The sequence below is a fragment of the Perognathus longimembris genome, chromosome 14 (assembly GCF_023159225.1).
Source record: "Perognathus longimembris pacificus isolate PPM17 chromosome 14, ASM2315922v1, whole genome shotgun sequence".
Classification (NCBI taxonomy): domain Eukaryota; kingdom Metazoa; phylum Chordata; class Mammalia; order Rodentia; family Heteromyidae; genus Perognathus; species Perognathus longimembris.
In genome coordinates, this window is record NC_063174.1 from 60,649,361 (window position 1) to 60,667,964 (window position 18,604).

The window sequence follows — 18,604 nt, forward strand, 5'->3', positions numbered from 1 at the left end:
CTTGGGATCCCTGCCCTATACAGACCCTCCTTTAGTTGGTTTGTGTACATATGTGTAGAGCCCTGTTTTGCGTTAGCACGCATATTTGTATTTTAGATCTAGCTTCCACATATGAGAGAAAACATGAGCAGTTTGCCTCTCTGAGCCTGGCTTACTTCAGTTAGCATGATTTGTTCTAGGTCCATCCATTTGTCTGCAAATGACATACTCTTACACTTTCTAATGGATGAGTAAGATTTCACTGTGTACAGGTACCATATTTTCTTAATACATTCAACTATCGTAAGGCAGCTGGGCTGTTACCATAACTTGGCTATTGAAAATAGTGCAGCAATGAATATGGATGTGCAAGTGTCTTTAACATAACCTGACTGGTAGATGTCCAAAAGTGGTATGACTGGGTCACAGACAAGTTCTGTTTAGTTTTTTTGTGTGTGTGTGTGTGTGTGTGTGTGTGTGTGTGTGTGTGAATCCTGGGGCTTGAACTCAGGGCATGGACCATGTCCCTGAGTTTTTAGGTGTTGTTGTTCAAGGCCAGTGCTCTTAACACTTGAGTCTCAGCTCCAGTTTCAGCTTTTTGGTGGTTCACTGGAGATAAGAGTCTCACAGACTTTCCTGCCAGGGCTGGCTTCAAACCATGATCCTCAGATCTCAGGCCTCCTGAGTAGTTAGGATTACAGGTATGAGTCACAAGCGCTCAGCTTCCACCTTGTTTTGAACGTAGGACAAAGCAAAGAAAGAAGACAGACCTCAGAGTGGGACCGCAGGTATATCCAGAGTCCTGTGAGGAAGGCTGTGGGGTTCTGCCTTGCGGCCTTTATTACCTGGGGCTTCCCTTCTGTTTGCAGTTGGTCCTGCCCTGTATGCACGGTAACTCACAAAGCACCATGGCGCAGTGGCCAGCAACCAGGAGAACTACAAAGCATGTGTGAACTACGGAAGAGAACCTCAGAGTAGCTTTCAAATAGTCTACATACCTCGAATTAGCTCATAAATATTCATGTCCATAAGTTCACATATTAGTGCAAGAGAACCAGATTTTCTGTCACTGAAGAAGAAAGCAAGTTTTAAATTCTTTTGTCTTAAGCAGAAAATAGAATCAAATATCTAGTTTAGTTGTGCATATTTCTGTTAACATAAGGAATTCCCACGCCAATGAAGATTGCTATGTAATTACTGGGATAGTAGAGGATTTGATTTTTGTTAATATTTCAGCTAAAATTATTTTAAAACACTGCTTTGAGCAAAATTCTAAAATCCCTTTAAAATGTATATATACATATATATGTGTGTATATAGATATGCATATATATATATATATATATATATATATATAATTCATTACCAGCAGAAAGAAGAAAAGAGGTTGGGAATTGGTTAAGGAAAATAGTAAGGCAAAAATGAGTTCTATTTATGCTGATTACATGTTTAGTTTGAATTTATTTAAATCACTGCATGTGCTGGAGAAAACTGACAGTGGGGAGCAAATCACAGAACCTGGCTGGAGGGGAGCGGAGCGCACGCGTGTGCTGCCCCGGCCCGCTCCTGGCCCTGGGCACCGATCTCGCTGCGGGCCTCCGAAGGCCGCAAGGGGCCGCGGGAGATTCTGGGAAGTACGGTGAAGGCGTGCGTGCTGCAGCACTGGGCCTCTCACATGCAGTGCACACTGTGGTCTCCAGAGCCCTGCCAGCCAGGAGGCACACAGCTCCAGCAGGACGTGTGGATTTGAGTTTGCAAGTGTCCCGTCCTCGGGTGAAAATCTCCCACACTTCCGTGGCCAGAGACTGCAGTCCTGTGGCTGACTGAACAGTCCCAGCTCCCCACAGAGCCACGCCACAGCTTCCACAGCCAGGAGCAAGAAGCAAGGCACGCCTCGGTGTCAGCACTCCCCTAACCCATGGCCTGAACCCCGCATCCCTGCTGGGGAGCCTAAGAGGGCCAGGAGTGCAGTGCAGAGCCGCTGGGCAGCCCACAGATCATGCACATGGCCTTCTTGCTTAGTAAGTAAACATTATGGAACCTGTTCTATAATTAGAGCAGAGATGAAAACTGCCCAGAAATGATATCAGTGATTGTAAGAAAGGCTACAGAAACAACAAAGCTGGGGCTGGGAATGTGCTTACTGGTAGAGTGCTTGCCTAGCAAGCATGAAGCCCTGGGTTCGATTCCTCAGCACCACATACACAGAAAAAGCCAGAAGTGGCACTGTGGCTCAAGTGGTAGAGTGCTAGCCTTGAGCAAAAGGAAGCCAGGGACAGTGCTCAGGCCCTGAGTTCTAGCCCCAGGCTGGGCAAAAAAAAAAAAAAAAAAAAAAAAAAAAGGTGCAGCTAGCAAAGACAAGGAGAAAATGCAAGGCCCCCAAAATACCAGTAAGTTGTGCTGTCCCGCAAGAACAGCATCATCAAGGCCTGGAGTGCTGTTATGGTGCTGTGGGACCAGCAAACCCTCTAAGTGCCTAACCATGGTGTCTGAGAACTGCTAAGTGAGATCACTTTTCAAGCTCCAGATATACTTACAAAACCACTTCGTACAGTGTGAGGATGTTGGGGTGTGGGTTCAGGCGCCTCAGGGCTTGTATCTCCCGCAGACTGTTCACTTGATCAATACTATTGTGTAAGTAAAAACAGATACCTTGCTTACAATCAGGTAAACTTTAACACTAGTTATTAAAGCATGTTCATTAGCTTCACTAGCATGCCAAACAAGCTAGTCAGGTTTGATTTTCCCCATGAGAACCTGTAATAAAGCCTATTTCTGCATTATTTTCTAAAAATCAAAGTTCTTTTTTCTTTTCCCCAGTACTAGGGATGAACCCAAGGGCTCACACATGCCAGGCAAACTCATCAGAGAGCTATATGCCAGCGTCCAAGTCAAGCATTTTATAGCTTACAACATACATTAAAATTTTTCCCATTTACTATCACAAAAGAATCTTAGTTTCTTTTACTATACATTAAATAAACAGAACTAGATGCAAAGATTTACAATTACATTTATTATTAGTATTTATTAATAATCAAGATTAATTATATATTATAAAATACATTAATCGATTTATGGGAACTAACCAATTGAACAAGGTATATACTATGATAAAAATCAAAATTCTAAGTTCCAGGAACAGACCCATCCCCCTTCTCTTTATGTATTTATTATTTACTTTTGCTGGGCCTGAGGCTTGAACTCAGGGCCTTGGTGCTGTCCTTGAGCCTCTTTGTGCTCAAGGCTAGCATTCTACCACTTGAGCCACAGTGCCACTTCCAGCTTTTTTGAGTAGTCTACTGGAGATAAGAGTCTCTTGGGGACTTTTCTGCCCAGGTTAGCTTTGAACCTGCTTTTCAGCTCTCAGCCTCCTGAGTCGCTAGGATTACAGGTCACAGCCACTAGCGCCACCAGCACCTGGATTCGCCCTTTATTTTTTGAGCCAGCCTTGGGGCTAGAGCTCCCAGCTTTTGCACCCAAGACTGGTGCTCTACCACTTGAGCCATACCTCCACTTTGGACTTTTGCTGGTTCACTGGAGATCAGAGTCTCAAGGATTTATCTGCCTGGGTAGTTGCAACCAAGATCCTCAGGTGTCAGCTTCCTGAGCGGCTAGGATAAGCAAGTGAGTCATGCACCAGGCCTCATCCTCCTACCTGTCTTTGACGAAGTCTGTACTTTGCTTACCATTCCACTTGAGCCAGGAACTAGCTCCACAGCTGCGTTTCCCCACAGGCTCTTCCCTGTGAAGACAGCTCTGCCTGACACTGTGCTAATCTCAAATCATTTTAGCTACCAGTCTGCAGACTGGGCTCCAGAGAGCACCTGCTCCAAACCATCTTTTCAGTGACAGAGAAAATAGGTTTCCCCCATTGGAGAGAGAAGGTAAATAAAGACCAGGACACACACATACACGCACGCATGCACACTGTGTAAAGCCTTTCTGGGGACATGCATGACACTGAGCCCTTCCCTGGGGTCCACATGGGAAGAGGCTGTGAAGCCCTAGCTCTGGGCTCCTAGCACCCTGACTCAGGAAGCAGCCACTGAAGAGCCTCTCACCCACCCCACCTGGACAGATGCAGCACACTGTAGGTCTGCAGACATTTTGGTTAACACACACTGGGGAGTAGAACGGACAGACGCCAGGATTCTGGTGCACATCTACAATGCGGAAATGTAAGAACTGATCCAAGTCTACCTAGGGCTGGAAGTGCGACTTAGAGGTGAGAATGCCTGTCTGGTGTTAGGCTCTGTGCTCAAACCCCAGTACTGTCAAAAAACAAACCAAAAGGAAATAAATAAAAATAATTTTAAAGACAAGAAAGAAAGAATCCAGGTCAAAACGTCAACAATGCTGACTTTAAGAACTCTAAGGTGGGCTGGGGATATGGCCTAGTGGCAAGAGTGCTCGCCTCGTATACATGAGGCCCTGGGTTCGATTCCCCAGCACCACATATATAGAAAATGGCCAGAAGTGGCGCTGTGGCTCAAGTGGTAGAGTGCTAGCCTTGAGCAAAAAGAAGCCAGGGACAGTGCTCAGGCCCTGAGTCCAAGCCCCAGGACTGGCAACAAAAAACAAAACAAATAAACAAATAAGAACTCTAAGGTGAGAGTTCTTACCTGAAAAATAACTGAAGCCAAAAAGGGTTGGGAGCCAGGTGCCAGTGGCTCATGCCTGTAATCCTGGCTACTATAAGAAGGCTGAGATCTGAGGATCACAGTTCAAAGCTAGCCTGGATAGGAAAGTCTGTGAAACTCTTATCTTCAATTCACTGTCAAAATTGCTGTAAGTGGAACTGTGGCTCAAGTGATAGAGTGCTAGCCTTGAGCAGAAAAGCTCAGGGATAACATTCTAGGCCCTGAGATCAAGCCCCAGGACCAGCAGAAATAAAAGAGGTAATTCCTTCCTTCCTTCCTGTTTTTTTTTCTTTTTTTGGGGGGTGGGTGGTCATGAAGCTTGAACTCAGGACCTGGGCTCTGTTCCTGAGTGTTTAAATTTTTTTTAATTTATTTCTTTATTGTCAAAGTGATGTACAGTGGGGTTACAGTTTCACATGTAAGGCAGTGTGCACATTTTTTATCCAACTAGTGATCTCTTCCTTTATCCCCCCCCCGCCTCCCCCTCTCCCCCTTCCCCATCCTCCTTTGTTTTTCTCAAGGCTAGCACTCTACCACTTTGAGCCACAGCTCTACTGCCGGTTTTCAGGTAGTTAATTGGAGACAAGAGTCTCACAGACTTTCTTGCCTGGGCTGGTTTTGAATCTTGATCCTCAGACCCCAGCCTCCTGAATAACTAGGATGACAGACATGAGCCACCAGCTAGCTAAAAGAGGTAATTTCAATAAATACCAACCTCTTTCTGCTTTTATCCCCAATAGTGTCTTACTATGTAGCCCAGGCTGGCCTCAAACTTTTAGTTTTCCTGCCTTAGCTCTCAACTGCTGAAACTATAGGCATGTACCACCATACCCAGTCTGCAAAAGTTTCCCAGAAAACTTGTTACAGAAGGAAACTTCTCCAATTTGATAAGACATCTACAGCTAACATGACATTCTAAGGATGAAAAATTAAACTATCTCCTACTTGCTCGACATCATACTTGAAATCCAGTTTGTAAAGAAAAAGGCAAAGAAATGGTCATGAACATTAGAAGGGAAGAGCAGCACTGCCCTTTAAGTGGAAAAATGTAAGAAATAACAAAAAAGTACTAAAACCAGTAAGTACATTTAGCAAAATATCCGAATGCAAAGTTGACAAAATAATTAGTGCATACTGGTAGCAAAGAATAAGAAATTAAAATGAATTTCACATATAATTGTAGTATAATGTATAAAAATTAGAAATAAGTTAACAAAAGACCTCTCAATCCTTACTGGAAAACTTTTTTGCCAGTACTGGAGCTTAAACTCAGGGCCTGGGCACTGTCCCTGGCTTCTTTTTGTTCAAGGCTAGCACTCTACCACTTGAGCCAAAGCAATACTTCTGGCCTTTTCCATTTATGTAGTGCTGAGGAATGGAACCCAGGACTTCATGCATGCTAGGCAAGTGCTCTACCACTCGGCCATATTCCCAGCCCCTGGAAAACTCTTTATATTTTTATTTTATATTTATTTCTTTTTGTCAGGTGTGGGGCTTGAACTCAGGGCGTGAGCACTGTCCCTGAGGTCTCTACCACTTTGTCACAGCTCCACTTCTGGTTTTTGAGTAACTAATTGTAGATGAAAGTCTCACGGGGACTTTTCTGCCTGGGCTGACTTTGAACTCTCCATCCTCAGATCTCAGCCTCCTGAGTAGCTAGGATTACAGAAGTGAGCCACTGGCACCCGGCTTGGAAAATCCTTCTTAATATATCAATATGTTATCTTATTCATAACTAATAAAATTGCAAGAATAACTAATACATTTAGATTGAGGTCTGATTCATAAAAATCCACCATACAACAGGTTTAAAGTACGGCTTTTACAACCCAAAATTATTGTAGCAGTGATGATATTATAATAAACTTGCGCAAGAGAAAAATTCTAGAGTAATAAATATTCCACTAGCCAATAATCCTTACTGTCCAAGGAAATCTGATTGTCCCTATGTGTCACTGAATGAATTTTCTGGGCAATGACAAGTCCCACATACTGATTAAAGGTGCATGTATTGTCTTCAGTGTCAGTTCTGCTCCCACATGGCACTTGATATAAAGAACATTTCACCTTTTAAATATTCAATTCTTATGTGGACTTACTTGCCTGAGACTTTAGTGCCAGCTCTGTTGGTGAAGTAGAATTATTCAGGGATGCATAGGTACAATACAGAGATTTTTGGGTTTGTTGTTTTTGTTGTTGTCTTGCCAGTCCTGGGGCTTGAATTCAGGGCCTGGGCACTGTCCCTGAGCTTCTTTTGCTCAAGGCTAGCACTCTACCACTTGAGCCACAGCAATACTTCTGGCCTTTTCCGTTTATATGGTACAGAGGAATGGAACCTAGGACTTCATACAAGCTAGGCAAGCACCCTACCACTAAGCCACATTCTCAGCTCCCCAATGTAGAGTTTTGGCTAGAAGGGAATGAGTTTCCATGGAGATACTATTAACAGTGTATGTTCTTCCGGAAATTTAATTCCATGATTGTAACAGGTGCTGCAAATGTATTTGCACATTGTGATGTAATGAGATGAAGTGTTTAAAAACAAGTGTAAACTTGATTCAAATCCTTACACTCTTTGTATATTTTAAAAGGTTTTTATTCCTTAGATGTAAAATGACTACCTAACTTTTTATGTAAACTCATTAAATCCAAAAAGGAAAAACAAAGAGTCAATGTGAAAAAGAAAAAAGGGTGCATACAACTTAGGCGTCAACCCATACGTACGGATTAAAGGCGCATGCATGTTGGGTATTAGCCCCGAGCGCAGACCTACCTGTCAAAGTGCTGCTTCATTTGCTTGCACGCGTAGTAGTTTCCATCTCTTAGGCTCTGCATCTTCATAACTTCAGAAAATGTTCCCTCTCCTATTTTGCCAATTGCTTTATAGTCTATAATTTAAAATAAAGATACATTTTATATCATTTCATATAAAGTGATAATATGTTATACTTGACAGCCTTTCACAGCACCGGTTCTCTGGTTCACACTGACTTCCCACAGGAAGAAGCCAGGCTGCGTGGCGCCCACACAGCTCCCTGCCCCTCCCCTCCCCTCACACTCTGCTTAAGCAAGAATTGCCTCACCAGCCCCTGGCTGGCCACGAGAGGCCCAGCCACCAAAGAGTGACATGGGGTTGCTCAGGCAGGCGAGGGCAGGGGCACTGGCTCTGGCACTGGGCAGGTGCCATGCGGCCACCAGAAGCCTCTGAGCACTCTGCTGTCCTTCACCCCCAGGCCTACAGAGCATCCACGCAGCGGCACTTTCCTGCAACTCTCACAGTCTTCACTTTCTAAACGCTCCAACAGCTGCCTGGCTCTGCCACCACCATCACCCTAGCCGTAAGCCTCCAAATCCCTCCTCCAGGTGAAGGTACATCCACACAAAGATGGGCACAGGTAGGAAGTGCTCCTTCCTACACGGAAATAGCAGGCGTGGAGAGTCCTGAGAGCAAAAGTCCCGTGGGCTGTATAGGTTCCATACCCCAGATAATAGGAGAAAAAACTGCAGAGCATGCTGGCAGAGAGCAGTCTGTGCACCTTCCAATGGAATGTGTGGGCCCCCCCAGGCTGGTAGAGCGCTTGTTAGCACGGCAAGGGCTGAGTTCAAGAGGGAAGAGCAAGGCAGGCTGGTGGCCAGGCTGTAGGGCTCATGGAGGGAGCTGAGCAGATGGCTAGGCTAGGGGGAACCTCAGCCCTGAGCTGCCATACACAAACCAGCCTGGACCACACCCAGCAGGCCGCTCAGGAGGGCAGTGTAGAGACAATTGATATTCAGGGCTTCACTGAATCCTGGAGCCGATGAAGTTCTAAAGCCAGGAAAGGAGGATTCTCTGGTGAATCTTCAAAATAACCTGGCTGGTTCGGGGCCTGGATTTCCGCTCATCAGCCCTACAGCACTCATGTGTCTGCACAAACGACTAGGGAGCAGCTCTGACAAATGTCTTGAGACACCTCCAAAGTCAAACTGAGAAAATGTAGCTAGCCCTGTGCCCTTGGTGGCCCTGCCAGACTTCCACAGCCCCCTCCCACCCACTGTGGGAGGGCTGCTGCTGGTGAGCAACAACTAGCTTCCCTTCTCTTGGACAGAGGAAGCTGCCAAGTCCAGAGACTCCCCTACAAGAGCAGTCTTCGTGCAGCCCGGCATTCCCACGGGGCCTCGGAAAGTCTGTCAGTCCATCAGCTGGTTTGTGGCTGGTGTCCAGGAATAGGCATTGCAGGATTCTGAGCACTTCCTCCATGGTGAAGAGCAGCCCACGGTCCCTGACCTGCCTGTGCAAAGACTGTGCATGCCACACACGCATGCTCGTTCTGCACGCCTGCTGCTTTACCATGGGCAGAGGGCGCTGCCTCTACGGGGCTTCCCTGGGGAATGAGGAGCACTCTGCAAACCCACCAGGAGAGCAAGCACTCTTGGGCTTCATTTCCTCTGGACTTCTCCCTAGGTGTCCTGTCCCTTTGCTGACCAGACTGTGTCCTTCCATCACAGTAAATTCCACAGAGGTGAGCACAGCTGTATGCTCAGAGCTAGCAAATTTAGCCTAAACCCATGGTAATATGACTAAACCACTGTGGGTATCCATACAGATCGGCTAGTAGGACTACGCACCAGGCATTGTGCCAAGCACTGCAGACATGAGGATCAATAGGACATTATCTATTTTTTTTGGCCAGTCCTGGGGCTTGGACTCAGGGCCTGAGCACTGTCCCTGGCTTCTTTTTGCTCAAGGCTAGCACTCTGCCACTTGAGCCACAGTGCCACTTCTGGCCGTTTTCTGTATATGTGGTGCTGGGGAATTGAACCCAGGGCCTCGTGTATACGAGGCAGGCACTCTTGCCACTAGGCCATATTCCCAGCCCAGGACCTTATCTTTTGCTTTAATGACTTAAAACATGTCCCTCCCCTCACTTGAGGTCTTTTCCTTATAAACAAAAAGTCATTAGCCAGGTGCTGGTGGCTCACACCTGTAATCCTAGCCATTCAGGAGGCTGAGATTTGAGGATCACCGTTCAAAGCCAGCCCAGGCAGGAAAGTCCATGAGATTCATGTCTCCAATGAACCACCAGAAAACCAGCAGTGGCGCTGTGGCTCAAAGTGGTAGAGTGTTTTGCAAAATACTTAACTGCTACCCAAGTGACAACTGTCATTGTCACCAAAACAGGGAAGATCTAGGGAAGTAAAATGAAAGAGGAGCCAAACACTTAGTGCAGGTAACTCATCTGTAATCCTAGTTACTCAGAAGGCTGAGATCCAGAACATTGGGCATGAAGCCAGCTCAGGCAGAACAGTCCAGTAGACTCCATCTCCATTAAACAGCCAGCAAAAAGCTAGCATGGCTCAAGTGATGGAGTACCAGCCAAGCAAGCAGGAGGCTTGAGTTCAAACTCAGGTTCAAACCCCGAGTTCAAGCCCCATGACCAACAAAAAAAAAAAAAAAAAGAAGAAAAAGAAAAGAGGTTAGAGAAGGGTTAGATAATAGGCAATATTAGATGATAGTGTGCTTAGATCATTTTAAGGGTCCACTCACTATCATGCAGTGTGTAATACATGCACACTAGGACGTGATGCCCTGGATTACAGTCTCAAAGGATGGACGTGATACACCTTCAGGCATGTCTCTCCTCTTGTGTGGGTGCCCACCCTCTGTTACCAAACTGCTCCCATTTTGCTGCTCCTCCCCCCACAAAAGATTCTTGGGAAGGTGTCTGCTCTGTTCTCACCGGTGCCCCAGACAACTTGACAAGTGACTCAATGTGACAGGTAAGGTGCCCACACTTCATGACCCTACTCATGGGTCCAGACACAGGTGCAAAGTTAGCACTGTGAATTGGGAGCAAACCCTTACTTCATGTTCATTTTATTAAAAGGCTGGACATGTCCCACCACACAGAGTGATCACTCCCTTCATTTCCCAGGTCAGACCAGCTCTAGAACTCCCACAGTGGCAACTAATTTTACATTCTAGGAAACATAGAAAACAAACAAAGCCACAGAATACTTACCTTGAATGCCCAAGGCCCCACCAAATAATGTCTTAAAACAAAGTACATTCTAAGTAGCTTATCATACATCTATTGCCTTTCTTCTAGTACTGGGGATGGAACCCAGGACTTCATGCACACTAAGCTAGCATCCTACCAGTGAGCCACATCCCCAACCCAAAGCACCATTTTTTAACATTCATTTTGAAATTTAAAGAAAAAAAAGTGGAGACAGTAGAGAATTCCCACCTACTACACACCCCGCTTCTTCTGTTATTAAGCGCCTTTATATGGCACATTTGTGGTGACTAAAAAGTCACCATTGGTAGATAATTAACTAAAATCCTCGCTGCATTCTGACTTCTTTCATTTTCACTCACTGTGCTCTGTCTCGGGATCCCATTGAAGACACTACAGCACTCAAGTTTGGGCAGGTGGCTCACGCCTATCATCCTAGCTACTCAGGAGGATGAGATCTGAGGACTGTGGTTCAAACCCAGCTTGGGGAAGAAAGTCCATGAGATGCTTATCTCCAATTAACCACCAGAAAACCGGAAGTGGTGCTGTGGCCCAAAGTGTAGAGCACTAGCCTTGAGCCGAAGAGCATAGAAACAGTGCCCAAGCCCAGAGTTCAAGCCCCATGACTGACAAAATAAAGTTTGGGGAAGTGCCCCTCAAAAGGGTGCATATAAATGTTGTTCCAGATGGCACTACTGGAAGTACTGTGGATCCTTAGGGGTGGGGTCAAACCTGGGATCCTCAGGTCCTTTGGGAGTAGGCTCACCCTCTCTTTCCACTTCATGCTTGAAGTGCATTCATTCATTCCAAAGATGGTCTTAGTTTACCTGAGGCCCACACAAATGGGACTGCCTGATCTTAGCCTTGAACCTGAACCTCTGGCAGAGCACTGGTGGCTCATACCTGTTGTCCTAGCTATTCAGGAGGCTGTCATGGTTCAAAGCCAGCCCAGGGAGGAAAGTCCTCCTTAGACTCTTACCTCCAGTTATCCACCAGAAAACCTGAAGTGGCACTGTGGCTCAAAGTGGTAGAATGCTAGCCTTGAGCAAAAGATCAGGGACCGTGCCCAGGCCCTGAGTTGAAGCCCCAGGACTTACATGGAAAAAAAAGTGAGTTGCTATCTACTGGATCTCAATGACAAAAAGTAACTGTAGAAAATTACTACAGCTGGGCACCCATGGCTCAGCCTGTAATCCTACCTACTCAGGAGGCTGAGATCTGAGGACTGCAGTTCAAAGCCAGCATAGGCAGGAAAGTCTTATTCTTATCTCCAATTAACCACTCAAAAACCAGAAGTGGAACTGTGGCTCAAAGTGGTAGATCTCTAGCCTTGAGCAAAAAGAGCTCAGGGACAGCGCCCAGGCCCTAAGTTCAAGCCCCATGACTACTACAATTTAGTAGGCACATGTAATTCCTTTGGAGGCTGAGAGACAGGGAGGACCGCATACACTGAAGAGTACACACACACAGTTAGACCTTCTTATAAGCAGAAGAACTGGGCCATGGTTCCCTTCTGAGAGGAAATTGTTATATCTGCTTCCCTGCAAACCTCTGACCCACATACAAAATATCACATGGGAGAAATGTTGGCTAGGGAGAAATTACTAGAAAAGAGGCACTAAACTATCTGATGCAGTATGTATGTACCAGCGTACTAGGTGCTGACTCATGATAAAACACCTAAGGTGCCAGCACCAGTGGCCTGTAATCCTAGCTACTCAGGAGGTTGAGATATGAGGATCACACCTCAAAGCCAGTCCAGTAGGAAAAACCTGTAAGACTTAGATCTACAAATAACCACCAATAAAAGGGAGAAGTGGAGCTGTGGGGCTCAAGTGATAGAGCAAGAACCTTGAACAAAAAAAGCTAAGAGGCAATGCCCAGGCCCTGAGTTCGGCACAAAAACTCCTAAGATATGAACTAAACACTGAAATAAATGCTCAGCAAGCAAGAAATACATAAAAGTGAGGCACTGGGCTAGGAATTTGGCCTAATGGCAGAGTCCTTGCCTCGCATACATGAAGCCCTGGGTTCGATTCCTCAACACCACATATATAGAAAAAGCCAGAAGTGGCGCTGTGACTCAAGTGGCAGAGTGCTAGCCTTGAGCAAAAAGAAGCCAGGGACAGTGCTCAGGCCCTGAGTCCAAGCCCCAGAACTGGCAAAAAAAGAAAAAAAATGAGGCATTACACTTCCCTCTATCAAACAGAGCTTATAGTGCATTATCTGGAGTTTCAAAAGGAGGCTTTCCCATTGTTCTCCATTTTCTTATTCTATCATTTATTATGAGTCTTTGGGCATTAACTTTATACTTTGGGATAAGTCAACACTACTTATTTTGTTGTTCAAACTGACTCAGTACTAGCCACTGAGTGTTCTTGCTGCTGACCTTTTGTCTTTTTGACAACTCCCTGCCATGTGGAATTGCTAGGAGGAGGTAGGTTCAAACCCAAGGCCTTGAACATGCTACCTAAGTGCTCTACCACTTGGCTGCAGCCCCAACCCTGTTTCACTGTATTCCTTTACTTTCTGGCACTACATGATATCTATTTCTCTAAGGAATCCTGGCTCATTACCTAAAAATGGCACTAGGTACTGAGATCTGGGTGGCAGGTGGTAGGAGCCAGTCCTCAACAGCGCTATGCCTTAGGCACTCCACTGGCCCCACTTCTAACTGGAGAGCCAAGGCTTAGAGAGGTGCAGCAGCTTGTTATAGAGCAGGGAGGGCAGGCCTGAGAGTCTCCCTAGAATGAATCTCCCGGCCACACTGCTGCAGCTCTCCCCTGAGTAAGCAGAACCCAACAGCAGAGTGGATGAGTGACATGACCTCCACAACACGGTGGAGTAACAGGTGATTTCCACATGACCAGCCCCGCTGAGGAGGGCCCCTAAGAGATGCAGAAAGTTGCCGACATACAAGTAGCACCTTCTGCAACACAAGCAATGGTAAAAAGAACACATTCTGGTTGTGAGAGGATACATGAATAAACATCTTGAATGAACATGAATAAACATCATGGTCTTGCTCAGCTTCCCATAGTCAGCACTCAGGCAGGGAAGTCCCCCTATCCTCCTTGACATACTGGTGTCCTTGGACTTTCCACAATTTGAGATCACGACCTAAAACAAGCATGGAGAATGTAGTGATCTGGAAGCAAGAAAATCCAGAGGCAAGGTTAGAAGTGACAATTCCTCAGTCTGCAACGGCCTTGCCCTGGGCTACACTGGAACTAGAAGCAGCTGCAGTTGCAAAGGGGGCAAGTTTTTCTTTTTTTTCTTTCTTCCTCTCTGCAGGCCTCTCTGTTCCACGGGCCAGAACTTGGGCCTCTCCACTCTGCTGCAGGCCGGGCTCGGGCCTCTCCTGTCCAGGGCAGGCTTGGGGCTTGGGCCTCTCTAGTCTGCAGGCCTAGGCCCTCCTCAGGCCTGAGGAAAGCCCAGGCACCTCTTGGCGCCTTCCTTCCTCCTTGTCTCTTCTGGAACGCCCTGCTCAGCAAACTACTGCCTTGGACCAGAAGTTAACATTTCATGCTAAATTAAAGAAGCCAGATTCAAAAGACCATATATCTCTTTCCCTCATCCCTTTAAATTCACAGCTTTTACAGCTTTTGCTTGTTGTGCTGGCACTTTACCACTTAGGCCACTTCTCCAGTCCTTTTTTTTTTTTTTCTTTGCCAGTCCTGGGGCTTGAACTCAGGGCCTGAGCACTGTCCCTGACTTCTTTTTGCTCAAGGCTAGCACTCTACCACTTGAGCCACAGCGCCACTTCTGGCCGTTTTCTATATATGTGGAGCTGGGAAATCGAACCCAAGGTTTCATGTATACGAGGCAAGCACTCTTGCCACTAGGCCATATTCCCAGCCCTCCAGCCCTAAAATTTTGCTGGTTATTTTGAAGATGAAGTCTTGTGGACTTGTCTGCCTTCAAATCCTTGTCTGGATTTGAACTGTGGTCCTCTGGATCTTTGCTTCCTCAGTGGCTACGATAATAGCACCAGTGCCCTGTAACCACATACCTTTTCATGCCTTACGTTTAATTGTTAGTAAACCATAGAAAAGGCACCATTTTAACAGCAAAAAGCATATTAATTATCCCTGAGCCAGAACTGTGGGAGGGCACATGGAATTTGGAAGTAGTGTGGGAGGCTGCATCCTAACTGTGGAGGTGGAGGCACTCCTGTCTACAACAGCCAAAAGTCAGCACACTACACATCTAAACCAAATGATTTTATTGTGTACAAATGAAAAGAAAGTTACTAGGTAGGAACCTTCACACTTAAAATAGTGGTAAATACTGGTGGAAGGCTGAAAGGTAAGACTGTGCCAGGCACTGGTGGCTTACATCTGTCATCCTAGATACTCAAGAACTGAAATCTGAGGACGGAGGTTGAAAGCCAGTCTGGGCAATCTGTGGCAAAATCTGTGAGACACTTATCTCCAATTAACCACCAGAAAACTGTAAGTAGATCTGTGGCTCAAAGTGATAGGTTGCTAGCCTTGAACAAAAGAGCTCAGGAACAGCATCCAGGCCCTAAGTTCAAGCCCCATGATCAGCCAAAAATAAATAAAATAATAAATTAAATTATTTAATTTTTAAGCCAGCAGTAATGTAGATAGGCCATGGCACGGGCTTCTGTGCAGTGAATCTGTGACACTCCTCTGCTGAGGATGGATAATTTGGAAGATCTGCAGGGTGGAGCCATAGCCCCCAGCTGCCATGCGAATGACAGTATATTCAAATAACCAATGACAACCAAGGACATAATGCTAAGCTAACATAATAACTACATCTAACACAGCAAAGGCACTTGAAAATTTTCTGCACTTCTGGCTAACAACCACAAACAATATCTGTATAATTATGTTTTTAAGGTTTAAAAACCTAGTCATTCTAGTTGGTTCTAGTTGGACCGTCATAACGTACAGGCTTTTGACCCATTACATTTTCTAGGATGACAACCCAGAAGCAACGGCTTTTAGCTGTTTTAATTGTTGCTTCAGAGTTCCTATAAAAACACTACTGAGTGGTTTTACAGATCCAAACAGCCCAGCTTCGCTCCCGGACGCGCGAAACCGCTGTCACGCTTTCTGCCAAGTGTTCAAGGACGTGATTTCAGGTAACGACCTGGCTTCAACTAGACCAAACAACCAACGGGGCTAAAACGTCCATCCAGCACCCCGGCGCCCGAAGATGACCGCGGACACGGCGACCTAGCACCGCACAGCGGCCCCGGGGCTCCCCGCACAGCACGGCCAGAGCCCCGCGGCCTCCGCTCCCCAGGGCGCGGCTCCCGCCCGCAGCCCGCCCAGCGCCCACGGCGGCCGCGGGACCATGACCCCGACCCGGCCCGCGAGCCCCGGGACCCCCGGCCGCCCCTCAACACCCCGGGACCGGCGGCCGCCCCTCCAGACCCCGAGACCCCGGGACCCCCGGCCGCCCCTCCAGACCCCGGGACCCCCGGCCGCCCCTCCAGACCCCGGGACCCCCGGCCGCCCCTCCAGACCCCGGGACCCCGGGACCGGCGGCCGCCCCTCCAGACCCCGAGACCCCGGGACCGGCGGCCGCCCCTCCAGACCCCGGGACCCCCGGCCGCCCCTCCAGACCCCGGGACCCCGGGACCGGCGGCCGCCCCTCCAGACCCCGAGACCCCGGGACCGGCGGCAGCCCCTCCAGACCCCGGGACCCCGGGACCCCCGGCCGCCCCTCCAGACCCCGAGACCCCGGGACCCCCGGCCGCCCCTCCAGACCCCGAGACCCCGGGACCCCCGGCCGCCCCTCCAGACCCCGAGACCCCGGGACCCCCGGCCGCCCCTCCAGACCCCGAGACCCCGGGACCCCCGGCCGCCCCTCCAGACCCCGGGACCCCGGGACCGGCGGCCGCCCCTCCAGACCCCGAGACCCCGGGACCGGCGGCAGCCCCTCCAGACCCCGGGACCCCGGGACCCCCGGCCGCCCCTCCAGACCCCGGGACCCCAGGACCCCCGGCCGCCCCTCCAGACCCCGAGACCCCGGGACCGGCGGCAGCCCCTCCAGACCCCGAGACCCCGGGACCCCCGGCCGCCCCTCCAGACCCCGAGACCCCGGGACCCCGGGACCGGCGGCCGCCCCTCCAGACCCCGGGACCCCGGGCCCCCCGGCAGCCCCTCCAGACCCCGGGCCCCCCGGCAGCCCCTCCAGACCCCGAGACCCCGGGACCCCGGCCGCCCCTCCAGACCCCGAGACCCCAGGACCCCTGGCCGCCCCTCCAGACCCCGAGACCCCGGGACCCCCGGCCGCCCCTCCAGACCCCGAGACCCCGGGACCCCCGGCCGCCCCTCCAGACCCCCGGACCCCCGGCCGCCCCTCCAGACCCCGAGACCCCGGGACCCCGGGACCCCGAGACCCCAGGACCCCTGGCCGCCCCTCCAGACCCCGGGACCCCGGGTCCCCCGGCCGCCCCTCCAGACCCCGAGACCCCCGGCAGCCCCTCCAGACCCCGGGACCCCCGGCCGCCACTCCAGACCCCGAGACCCCCGGCCGCCCCCCCAGACCCCGAGACCCCCGGCCGCCCCTCCAGACCCCGGGTCCCCCGGCAGCCCCTCCAGACCCCGGGTCCCCCGGCAGCCCCTCCAGACCCCGGGAACCCGGGACCACCGGCCGCCCCTCCAGACCTCGGGACCCCCGGCCGCCCCTCCAGACCCCGGGACCCCCGGCCGCCCCTCCAGACCTCGGGACCCCCGGCAGCCCCCCCAGACCCCGGGTCCCCCGGCCGCCCCTCCAGACCCCGGGACCCCCGGCAGCCCCTCCAGACCCCGGGAACCCGGGACCCCCGGCAGCCCCTCCAGACCCCGGGTCCCCCGGCAGCCCCTCCAGACCCCGGGTCCCCCGGCAGCCCCTCCAGACCCCGGGAACCCGGGACCCCCGGCAGCCCCTCCAGACCTCGGGTCCCCCGGGCCCTCTCACTTTTCATGCTGGACGCGGACGCCGGCGACAGCCGCTCACCGGCACGGGACAGAAGGGAAGAGCGACGAGAGCGCGGCACCGCACCGTCCGCTTCCCGGGCCGGGCTGGCGCGAGCACCGCCGCGGAGGCCCCACGTCCCGGAGCGTTAGGATTCCGCCGCCATATTGTATTCCCGTCACCCTAGCAACCGCCGGGCCCGCACGCCCCCGGGCCAGCCCTGCGCGTGCGCAAGAGGAAAAGCTCCGTCCCCGCCGGCGCGCGCGTGCGCAGCACGGCCCGCCGCCTCGGCCTGGTTGCTAGGCAACCGACCTCGCGGCTTTCAAGTTACAGACAAGTCCCGCCCGGCCGTGGGCGACGCGAGCTCTTCCTAAAGCAGGACCACAGGCTTGTCCTGGGCCTTGAACTCAGGGCCTGAGCACTGTCCCTGGCTTCTTTTTGCTCAAGGCTAGACTCTGCCACTTGAGCCACAGCGCCACTTCTGGTCTTTTCTATATATGTGGTGCTGGGGAATCGAACCCAGGGCTTTATGTATACGAGGCAAGCACTCCACCGCCAGGCCGTATTCTCAGCCCAGGGCAATGGATTTGCACTTGAACTGGCTTGTGAGCTGTGACACTAATTGGCACCAATCGGTTCCCAGCTCCAGTTTGAGCATCTGCCAGCCTGAGACATAACCAAGGTGCAGCAAACGTGTAAGGATTTCTTTTTAATTTAGTAGACTTTTTCTTTGGGGGGTAGGGGCAGCCAGTCCTGGGACTTGAACTCGGGGCTTGGGCGCTGTCCAGGGCTGGCGCTCTGCCATTTGAGTCACAGCTCCACTTTGGACTTTTTGGTGGTTAACTAGGGATAAGGGTCACAAGGGCTTTCTTGCCAGGTCTGGCTTCCAACCCCGATCCTCAGATCTCCGCCTCCTGAATAGCTAGTAGCTAGTAGGATTACAGGCAGTAGCCACTGGTGTCTGGCAGCATTCACTTATTTTGCTCCAGACACCAGGTAGACAAAGTGTAGACAAGAGTCCTAATTTTTTGAAACTTGGATTCTACTGTA

At 50.1% G+C, this 18,604-nt stretch overlaps 1 protein-coding gene across 1 annotated transcript in view; it reads right to left on the reverse strand.

The window, feature by feature from the left end:
* Mok (MOK protein kinase) overlaps positions 1 to 17,726 on the reverse strand; it is a 37,524-nt gene extending 19,798 nt beyond the window's left edge. The window contains exons 1-4 of the mRNA XM_048362029.1: positions 17,558 to 17,726; positions 7,396 to 7,510; positions 2,517 to 2,606; positions 978 to 1,048 (exon numbers count right to left, since the gene is read on the reverse strand). Coding sequence (XP_048217986.1) covers positions 978 to 1,048; positions 2,517 to 2,606; positions 7,396 to 7,510; positions 17,558 to 17,564 — 283 coding nt within the window. The 5' untranslated portion in view covers positions 17,565 to 17,726. The remainder of the gene's footprint in view (positions 1 to 977; positions 1,049 to 2,516; positions 2,607 to 7,395; positions 7,511 to 17,557) is intronic.
* Positions 17,727 to 18,604: the final 878 nt, after the last annotated feature.